This window comes from Lactuca sativa, chromosome 9 (genome assembly GCF_002870075.4).
Source record: "Lactuca sativa cultivar Salinas chromosome 9, Lsat_Salinas_v11, whole genome shotgun sequence".
NCBI lineage: Eukaryota > Viridiplantae > Streptophyta > Magnoliopsida > Asterales > Asteraceae > Lactuca > Lactuca sativa.
In genome coordinates this window covers 63661347-63671871 of record NC_056631.2, presented here as the reverse complement: position 1 = coordinate 63671871, position 10525 = coordinate 63661347, and the positions used below count along the sequence as shown (strand labels likewise).

Here is a 10525-nt window from a genome sequence, read left to right as displayed (position 1 = left end):
TAGTTTTACCTTGGAGAGAATGTAGTTGATCAGGCTACATTCACTCCTTGGTATCACTAAGAACAGTCCCGAGTTAACCGAGATACCAACATTATGGTGTTTGATTCAGCGTTAGGTCCTTACTCCTAATGCAAGCAAGTGTATTTTATTTATTTGTTTTGTTCAGAGTTATGTTAGTCCTTCTTTTTGGTTTATAGTTGCATATCAATGTATGGCTCGACATGCTAGTTCACTATAAACAAAGCTCTGATACCAACCTGTCACACCCCCGAACCAGACGGCGGAAACGTCCGGGGGCTGTCGTGACTCAATTGCATACCATAACATTGAATATATATGAAACATAACAACATTCGTCACCATTCATTACATAGTACAACCAGTAGTGTTTACATGTCATACATTGTTTAAAACATTACATTCCCAAAAATTAATTTGTTCCATTCATTCAAAAATAAACTGCAACCGTCACTGAATATGATTTCCCTTGATTCACTGGTTCCCTGAGAATACAAGTATTTTGAAAAACGTCAACATATGAAATGTTGGTGAGTTCATAAGTAGTGTTTGAAATCGAATGTTTGTATTGCTTGAAAAACCACCAGAAAATCCGATATTTTCTGAAAAGAAAAGCTTTTGAAAACGTTTGTGAAGATCCATAGGTATGCTTGTTTGTTTCTATACTTGTAAAAAAAAATATATTCATTGAATATGTATGCTTTTCAAATCTGTATGTATTGAAATCCCTAGGAAAACCCGACGTTCTCCTAGTTCCTTGAGTTACATGAAGTTACATTGAAACCGTTGCATAGCGTATAGTGTCAGTCCCAGGCGACGTTGGAAGGTTCTCGAGCAGGATTATTTACTACAAACCCGCGTTACACAAACGCTCCGTTTATAGATATACTAACGAACCCGAAGGCGTCGTCAGTACTAATCGCGTTATCCAATCGCCCGGACAAGGTGTAGTCCCACATCCGAAGAGAAAGAGGTCACGAAGACCCCGGTGACTCCATTAACCGGTTGGGGAAATATGCGTGCGAGGGGTCCCCGACCCGCCTCGTAAAATATGCAGACTCTTCTAGCAATACCAAGGACCCTTGGGGACCAGTGGTACAAGCCATTGAAAGTCACTCTACGTTGTGCCAAGTCGGTGAAACTCAACACTTCGTAGAAAATATGTGTCTTCGGGCCTTAAGATCAGGTCATTGGGCTAGCTAGGCCCAACAAGCAAGATTTTACACTTTTGGGGCCCGAAGATGGTGCGTAGACGTCTGTGCACACTCGTATGTATATGTATTACCAACGTTACTTGTATGAATCGCAGTGTCGTAGAGTTAGTAGTTGTAGATTTCTATTGGCTCGAGACCGAGCCAATTCGTTTAACAACGACTTTTGGTATTGTAATGAGTTGTATTTCGACGATAGTCGCGGTGTCATTATTTGATCAAATTGTACATATTGAATTGGCCTTGAAATATTTCTGTTTTCAGCCCCTCATTATTTGTAAAATTTACATTTCCAACCCTTTTATTGAATATTTCCCGGTTTGGTCCTTAAATTAATTTTCTTGACATTTTAACACCAAAAATTATTGAAATTAATATTTTTCAGCATATTTTTCATAGAAAACAGTTTAAGTCCCTGAAAAAGCAGTTTTCTCGGTTTTAATCCCTTCTTTTCGCAACTTTGACAATTTTGGCCCAAATTGGAAAATTTTTGCAACTTTGGTCCTTTTTAAATTTAAAAAGCATTTTAAACCTTTGAAAAGGACTTGGATCACTTATGGTCCACTTTTTTACAGAAAATCACAGTTTTGGCCCTCCAAACCAGAAAAATTCGCATAATGGGCCTCATTGGGCCGAAAATGTCATTTTTAGCCCATTAAGCTTGAAATTTATGTTTTTAATCCCCTAAATGAGTATAATTCCAGAAATAGTTTTATGGAAACTGTTTTGGCACACTTCATCCATCAGAATCTGTGAAATGTCAATTTGGGCCCTTAATTTTGTATTTTTCACATTTTAGGCCCAAAATTTGTGTTTTTAACCCAAAGAAAATTATTACTAAACCACTTAGCCATTTTTCTTGAAACACTTTGTGTTTAGAAATATATTTGAAGCTAAAATCATTTAACACAAGATATATCTCGGTTTTGATGGGTTTTAAGGCTAGATCCAACATAAAAACACATAAAAGCATACATATAAGCATGGAAATCATACAAGGCATACAAAACACATATAGATCTACACTTTCACTTGTATTCCCCCCCCCCCCCCACAAAACTCATAAAAACAGAAAATAGGGGGTATGAAGCTCACCTTGGTGTGGGGGCTCGGTTTTGCAAAGAAAATGGAAGGAAAATGAAGTGATTTTTGGCCTAAGCTCCCTTTGATGAAGATCTCGAGTTTGAGATGGTTCTAGGGTGCAAGATCACGATTTTTGCATGGATTAGGAGGAGATTTCTGATAAATAAAGAATACAAGTCATAGATCCAAGCAAAACCTTACCTTAGATGGTGATTTTTCTTGAAAGATCTCCTTGAAAGCTTCTTGAAATCTCGAATTTATGGGGAGGAAATGAGAGAGTTTTCTTGAATGTTCTTTGAGGGAATTTGTGAAATGTGTGTGTGTGTTTGAGATGTGGCCGAGAGTGAGAGAGAGGAAGAGAAAGAAGTGATTTTTGAAGCGATGCTTGCATGGAGGCATGAGATGTTGCTTGGATATCCTATGGGTAATAATGAGGTGGCATGGGAAAGTCAAACCCTCCTCTTGGGCTTGATGTGGGCCGAAAACATGGAAGGGAAAGGAAATTTTTGGGCTTTTTGCTCCTAAGCCCAATATTAGAGGTAGTTTGGGTGCTTATTAGCCTTATAAAATAAAATTGTGATTTTTATGCTTTAATGAGCTAGGTTAGGTTAAATTATGGACCAAAGTTTGTGATTTATTTCATTCTAGGTCCAACATGGTCCAAAATGTTGAAATAAATAAGAGTGGGTCCAATTAGAGCCCAATTAGGGTCCTAAGCCCATGGTAGTCTAATTGGAAGCTTATTGGTCCACTTGGATCCAGTAAGGAAGTTCTAGTCCAAATTAGACTCAACAAGGACTTCTAAGGTTTTCCAATTGTTTGATGACTACTTGTAGTACTTGTGTAATGTATTTACTTGAAGTTTCTGATTCACATTAACTTGAATGTATAGATTACATGGCTCAAAATTTACAGTTGTGACAGATAATACCAAGTCTTAAGCTATTTCCGCTTTTCTAGTTTTTCCTTTTTACTAGCTATAGTTTGTTATCTCTTTGTAAGTTCTAGTATTTAAAGCCACTTTGCCCTAGTTTAATGATATCGAAATTCAGTGATTACCAGTGAATAAACTCTTTCATCTGGTATCAGAGCGAAATTCAGATCACTAAAAGAGAGAAGCGAGATGAATGATGATAAGTTGAAGGTTCATGTCTTCGATAGTCATTACGAACATTGGAGTGAGATGATGGAGAATTTGATGCGTGCAAAACAGGTTTGGAACCTAATCGATCCAGGCATTAGAGAGCCAATGGTGGGTGTTGCGCAGAGTGAGGCAAAGAAGAAGAAATTAGAAGAACTAAGAATGAAGGACTTGCAGGTTAAACATTACATGTACCAAGCAATTGACCGTGTCAAGTTTGAGCAGATCCTCGACCGAAGAACATCCAAGGTTGTCTGGGAATCAATGAAGAAAAGGCTTGCAGGGAATGATCGTGTGAAGAAATCCATGCTGCAGTGTCACAACTAGAAATTTTGTGTCTTGTAATCACAACACTCAAGTAAAATGTTGAATCAAAAACTTAAGTGCATGTAAGATACTTACTTCATGGCAACAAAATTTCAATCAAGTACACCATACAAGCATTTCAAATAGTCAACAAGTAATTGGAAACCCTAGAAGTTCTTGTGTAGGTGCATTTTGGACTAGGACTTCCTTATTGGGCCCAAGGGGCCAATAAGCTTCCAACTTGGCTATCTTGGGCTTAGAACCTTAAATGGGCTCTAATTGGACCCACTTTCATTTATTTCCAACATTTTGGGCCATATTGGGCCTAGAATGAAATAAATCAATTACTATGGACCATAATTAACCTAATCTAGCCTAATAAAGCATAAAAATCACACTTGTATTTTATAAGGCCAACAATCATTCAACCTAACTCTAATATGGGCTTAGGGGCAAAAAGCCCAAAAATCCTTTCTCTCCTCTCTCTATTCTCGGCCCAAGACAAGCCCAAAAGAAAAGGAAGAGTTGACTTATTTCATGACACCTCATTTTTGTCCTTAGGTTTTCCATGCAACACATATATCTCCATGCAACAATCTTGTCAAGCTTCTCACTCCTTCCCTCCCTTCTTGTTTCGGCCGAGAGCACACACACACACACCTCACAAAAACACTCTCTAAATTACTCAAGAATCACCCACTCTCTCCATCCAAGATCTTGAAAATTTGGCTAGAAGCTTAAGGATCTTCATAAAGTGATTCATCATCTAAGGTAAGTTAATGGCTAACTTATGATCTAACTCCCTTCACTTCATAAAAATCTCTTCTAAATTCATTCAATCTTGTGATCTTGCACCTTAGAAGCTCCTAAACTCGAGATCTTCAAGGAAAGGTTGCTAGGGCCGAAAATCACCTCATTTCTTTCCATCTCTTCTCCAAAACCGAAACCACACCCAAAGGTGAGCTTTATACCCCCTATTTTTTGGGGGAGAATACAAGAAAATGTGTAGATCTATGAGTGTATGTATGCTTTGTGTGATTTCTATGTTTATTTACATGTTCTTATGTGATTATGGTGTTGGATCTAGTCAAAAAGGAACTCAAAACCGAGATCTACATTATGTTGAATGAAATAAGTATAAATCATATTATTTCATACAAATCAACTCTAGAAAAATAACCAAGTTGGTTAATATGAACTCCTTTGGGCTAAAATCCCATTTTTGGACTTTAAATGTTAAAAATATAAAGTTAAAGGGCCCAAAATGTCAAAATACAAATTCTGATGGTTGAGATGAGTTAAAAAAGTTTCAAAAATGTATTTTCTGGAAAATTACTCTTTTGAAGGACTAAAATGGAAAATTTTAAACCTAATGGGCCAAAAATGCACTTTTCGGTCCAACAAGGCCCAAATTGCGAGATATTCAAACTAGAGGAGCTGAATCTGTATTTTTCTATAAAACAGAGGACTACTGGTGCTCCAAGTCCATTTCAAGGGTTAAAAATACTTTTCATATTCAAAAGGGACTAAAGATGCAAAAATTTTCTATTTTGGGCCAAAAATGTAAAAATTGCGAAAATTGAGGTTTCAGCCGAGAAAACTTCATCTTGAGGGACTAAAACTGTTTTTCAAATAAACTTAAGCTGAAAAATACCCTTTCAATAAGTTTTGATACTAAAGTGTCAAGAAAAATGGTTTAAGGACTAAAACAGAAGTTCTTTTATACAAAGGGCCAAAATTGAAAATTTATCCAAAAGAAAGGGGCTGCAAAAGAAAAATTCTAGTGATTTTAAACAATAAATCTGTTAGGATGGAATACTAGTACCAGGACTATCGACGAAATATAATACACCTTCAACACCCAAAATCGTTATCAAACGAACTGATTCGGTCTCGAATCAATAACGAATCCAAACTTAATAACACGACGCTACTTCAATACACACGCGGAAATTTCGGGAAGTCAATACACACGTGGGAATACACCAAACGTTGATACACCATCTTTGGGCCCGAAAGTTTCAAATCGTGCTTGTTGGGCCTAGCTAGCCAAATAACATGATCTTTAGGCCCGAAGGAAACTCGCTTACATGTAGTTAGGTCTTATATGACATAATTCCGTGTAAAAGGACTTTCAACGGCTTTTGTGCTGTTGGGCCCCAAGGGTCCTTTGGTACTGCTAGCGAAGTCGAGAATTCACCAATGCGAGTCGGGCTAAGGGCCCTTCGCATTCACGATAGCCTTGAACGACTTATGGAAATATCGGGGGCTTCGTACCCTCTTTTCCTCCTCAGTTGTGGGGCTATGAGAAGTCGGGTGGTTGGATTAAGTGAATAGTACGAACGACGCCTAAGGGATCGATTGTATAGTTGTAAACTAGTCATTTTCATTAATGTGTGTTTATAACAATTCACAATCCATAATTAATCCAATGTCACCGGGACTCATCGAATACACACGTCGCAACAAAATAACAAAATATAAGACGCTTAATTCAAAGTATTAGGAAAACATCGGGTTTTCCTAGGGGTTTTCAATTCATACACCTACGAGATGCATACCAAGTTTAACAAATTCTTTTTTTTTACATTTATAGAAACAAACAAGCATACTTACGGATCTTCACACTTTTTATACTATGCTCTTTTCAGAAAATATCGGATTTTCTGGTGGTTTTCAAAACAATACAAAACATTATATTTCAAACATTACTTATGAACTCACCAACATTTCATATGTTGACGTTTTTCAAAATACTTGTATTCTCAGGTAACAGGTAAATCGAAAGGGAAAAATGTACTCAGTAATGTCTTGCTGTTTGTTTAATTAGTATCAAACAATTTACTTTTGGGCATGTAATGTTATGGATCAATGTACTGAATGTAAACGCTACCAGTTGTAATACTTCAATGCTTGGTGATGTATGATGTTATGTTTCATGTATATTCATTGTGATGGTATTCAATTAAGTCACAATAGCCCTCGGACGTTTCCGCCGTCTGGTTCGGGGGTGTGACATGCAGAAGCTCCGTAGAGATTTTGAAGTCTTAGAGATGAAGACAAATGAAACCATACTTGAATACTTTGGTAGGGTTTTAACAATCTCTAATCAGATGAGAAGCAATGGAGAAGAAATGAATGATGTCAAGATTGTAGAGAAAATCCTTCGAACCCTAACTGAAAAATACATGTTGGTGGTGGTGTCTATTGAAGAATCAAAGGACATTGAACAGATGTCTATAAAAGAATTGCAGAGCTCTTTAATCGTCCATGAGAAAAAGTTCAAGAAGAATGAAAGGGAAGAAGAACACGCACTAAAGGCTGATACAGGGAGCAGTCCTAACTCTAAAGGATGTGGAAGAGGTCGATCAAGCTTCAGAGGAAGGAGCCGCAGTAGAGGACGACAATAAGTAAACAAAGAGACAATTGAATGTTACAATTGTCATAAATTAGGGCATTATTCTTATGAATGCCCTAATTCAAAGGAGGCAAACTATGCAGGGTTTGAAGAAAATGAGGAAGTCATGCTTATGATTGAAGGAAGTGAAGAAGAACAGGATGTGCTCATGGTGAAATCAAATGATGAAAATAGAGGACTGTTGTGGTTCTTATATTTTGGATGTTCAAATCACATGTGTGGAAACAAAGAAAGGTTTGTAGGTTTTGACCAAGGCTTCTCAAACACTGTAAAGCTAGGCAACAACGCTCGGATGACTGTGGAAGGAAAGGGAGATGTAAAGATTGTGTTGAATGGTGCAACCTATGTGATAAAGGATGTGTACTATGTTCCAGATCTAAAGAACTCCTCAACATTGGGCAATTGCAACAAAAGGGTCTGTCCTTTCTTTTTCAATCTGATGTATGTAAGGTATTTCATCCAGATAAAGGCTTGATCTTTCAATCAGGTATGAGCACAAATCGTATGTATCCACTCAGTGAAGATACAAATGATGATGAAGAGCATAATACAGAACTCAGAAGGATGCTTATACTCCAGTGATGATGATGTGGCCAAGCTATGGCATGAACGGTTGGGGCACATAAGTAAAACCAATTTAAAGACCCTTCAACACAAAGGCATGGTGTGTGATCTACCCAAGTTGGTTACTGATACTTCAGTATGTGGAGATCGTATGATAGGAAAACAGACAAGAGAGGCCATACCAAAGATAAGCTCATGGCGTGCGAAAGAAGTCTTAGAGTTGGTACACTCGGATATTTGTGGACCAATCACTCCAGCATCTCATACAGGCAAGAAGTACTTCTTGAGTTTTATTGATGACTTTAGTCGCAAAGGTTGGGTCTATTTGCTAACAGAAAAATCACAAGCCTTTGAAAGCTTCAAAGACTTCAAGAGCAAAGTAGAAACTGAAACTGGGAAGGTAGTGAAGGCACTTAGAACAGATAGAGGAGGAGAGTACCTTTATAAGGACTTTGACAAGTACGACAATGAACATGGTATCAGAAGACAGTTAACCACCAACTTTACCCTGCAACAAAATGGGGTTGCAGAGCGGAAGAACAGAACAGTAATTAACATGGTGGTAACTCTTCTTTCAGCCAAGAATATGCCCAAAATGTTTTGGGCTGACGCAACATGCTGGAGTTTCTATGTGTTGAATAGAAGTACAACTAAAGCTCTATCATACATGACACCACAAGAAGCCTGGAGTAGTTTGAAGCCCACAGTCCAAAATTTTCGAATTTGGGGTTGTTTGGCACATGTTCATGTACCAAAGGAGAAGAGATCTAAACTTGAAAACAAGAGTGTTGTTTGTGTTTTAACAGGTGTAAGTGAGGAATCAAAGGCTTACCGTCTGATCAATCCGGAAACAATGAAGGTCATAACAAGTAGAGATGTGATTTTTGAAGAACACAAAGGCTGGAATTGCCGAATTGGTGTCAAGGTAAAGAAGAAAGTATAGAAAAAGAACAACTCTCATGGGGAAATTATGACTTCATCGATAAAGACTATGTCTTTATTAATGATCATGGTGATGAACAACATGAAGTGACTGAATCAGATCAGTCAAACGATGAAGTAGGTCCGAACACCACCACAATTAGGTAGGGAAGACAGCAAAGAACCCAAAGATACCTGCAGGATTATGTCACAGGTGATGAACTAGATTTAGAAGAAGAAGAAGAAATAAATGTCATGGAAATAATTCATCAGGATCCTACTTGTTATGAAGATGCTGTGAAAGAAGCCAAATGGAAGAAAGCAATGGATAGTGAGATGGAGATGATTGAGAAAAACCAAACCTGGTAACTAGTTGATCTACCAAAGGGTGCCAAGTGCATTGGGGTAAAGTGGGTATATAAGACAAAGTTGAACGAAAAAGGCGAGACCGAGAAACACAAAGCAAGGTTGGTGGCTTGAGGCTATGGTCAAAAATATGGAGTAGATTACATGGAAGTATATGCTCCAGTGGCTAGGATGGATACCATACGTTTGATTCTTGCACTTGCAGCATAAAGAAGTTGGAGTATTTATCAAATGGATGTGAAATCAACATTTCTCCATGGAACTCTGCAAGAAGATTTATATGTACAACACCCACAAGGATATGTTGTGAAGAATGATGAACACAAAGTGTATAAGCTTCAGAAGGCACTGTATGGATTTAAACAGGCCCCTAGGACCTGGTATAGTCGCATTGAGGCTCACTTTATCCATGATGGCTTTACTAGAAGCAAGATTGAGCACACTTTATTCATTAAAGAACAGGCAGGAGGAAAGCTATTGTTTGTTAATGTGTATGTCGATGACCTACTTTTCACAGGAAATGATGAGAAGATGATGAATGATTTCAAGAGCTCTATGAAGGCTGAGTTCGAGATGACAGACTTGGGAAATATGAGGTACTTTCTGGGCATTGAAGTGATACAAAACTCAGTTGGCATTCACATTTCACAGAGAAAATATGCAGTTGAAATACTAACCCGCTTCAAGATGTTAGAGTGTAGTCCAATCATAAACCCAATAGTTCCGGGACGCAGACTAAATAATGATGAAGGTGAACCAGCAAATGAAACTTTATTTAAACAATTAGTGGGTAGTTTAATGTACATCACTACCACAAGGCCCGACATACAGTTTGCAGTGAGTTTCATAAGCCGGTTCATGGTCAAACCAACTGAGTTTCACTTTGCAACAGCCAAACGAGTACCGAGGTACATACAAGGAACTTTGGATTATAGGATCTGGTACAAGAAAGGAGGCAAGGGCAAGATGGAAATTTTTACAGATAGCGATTTCGCTGGATATCTCACTGACAAGAAAAGTACCTCTGGAAATGTGATTTTGTGGGATGGAGCAGCTGTCTCGTGGTCATCAAAGAAACAAAGAATAGTAGCTTTATCATCCACAGAAGCTAAATAGGTAGCTGTTGCGTCATGTGTCTGTCAAGCTATTTGGACTCGAGAAATACCGGAAGAACTTGGTGTGCATCAGATGGGTGAAAGTGTGATAAAATGTGACAACACTTCAGCCATACGGCTATCAAGGAATACTGTTTTCCATGGAAAGTGTAAGCACAATGGAGTAAGATTTCATTTCCTAAGAGAATTGGTAGCTGATGGAGCAATTGCATTGGAGTATGTTGATACCAGGGAGCAGGTGGCAAACATCTTAACCAAGCCATTGCATCATGATAATTTTATAAGGTTAAGAGAAAGATTGGGTGTTTATTCTCTCAAAGGCAAACAAGACATGGAAACCTAGTCATGTTTGAGGGAGGGTTTGATGGACTTTAGATGTCGT

The 10525-nt window shown here is 38.0% G+C and overlaps 1 protein-coding gene across 1 annotated transcript; it reads left to right on the top strand.

The window, feature by feature from the left end:
• The first annotated feature begins 6776 nt into the window (after positions 1 to 6776).
• LOC128128980 (uncharacterized) lies at positions 6777 to 7652 on the top strand. The gene is made up of 2 exons (XM_052767708.1): positions 6777 to 7122; positions 7213 to 7652. The coding sequence occupies exons 1-2, from the start codon at positions 6777 to 6779 to the stop codon at positions 7650 to 7652; spliced, it is 786 nt and encodes a 261-aa protein (XP_052623668.1).
• The last annotated feature ends 2873 nt before the right edge of the window (positions 7653 to 10525 follow it).

Coding starts and splice junctions, on each gene's coding strand:
- LOC128128980 (XM_052767708.1), top strand. CDS start 6,777: ATGCAGAAGCTCCGTAGAGATTTTGAAGTCTTAGAGATGAAGACAAAT. Junction 7,123..7,212: donor CTCTAAAGGATGTGGAAGAG/GTCGATCAAGCT, acceptor GTCATAAATTAG/GGCATTATTCTTATGAATGC.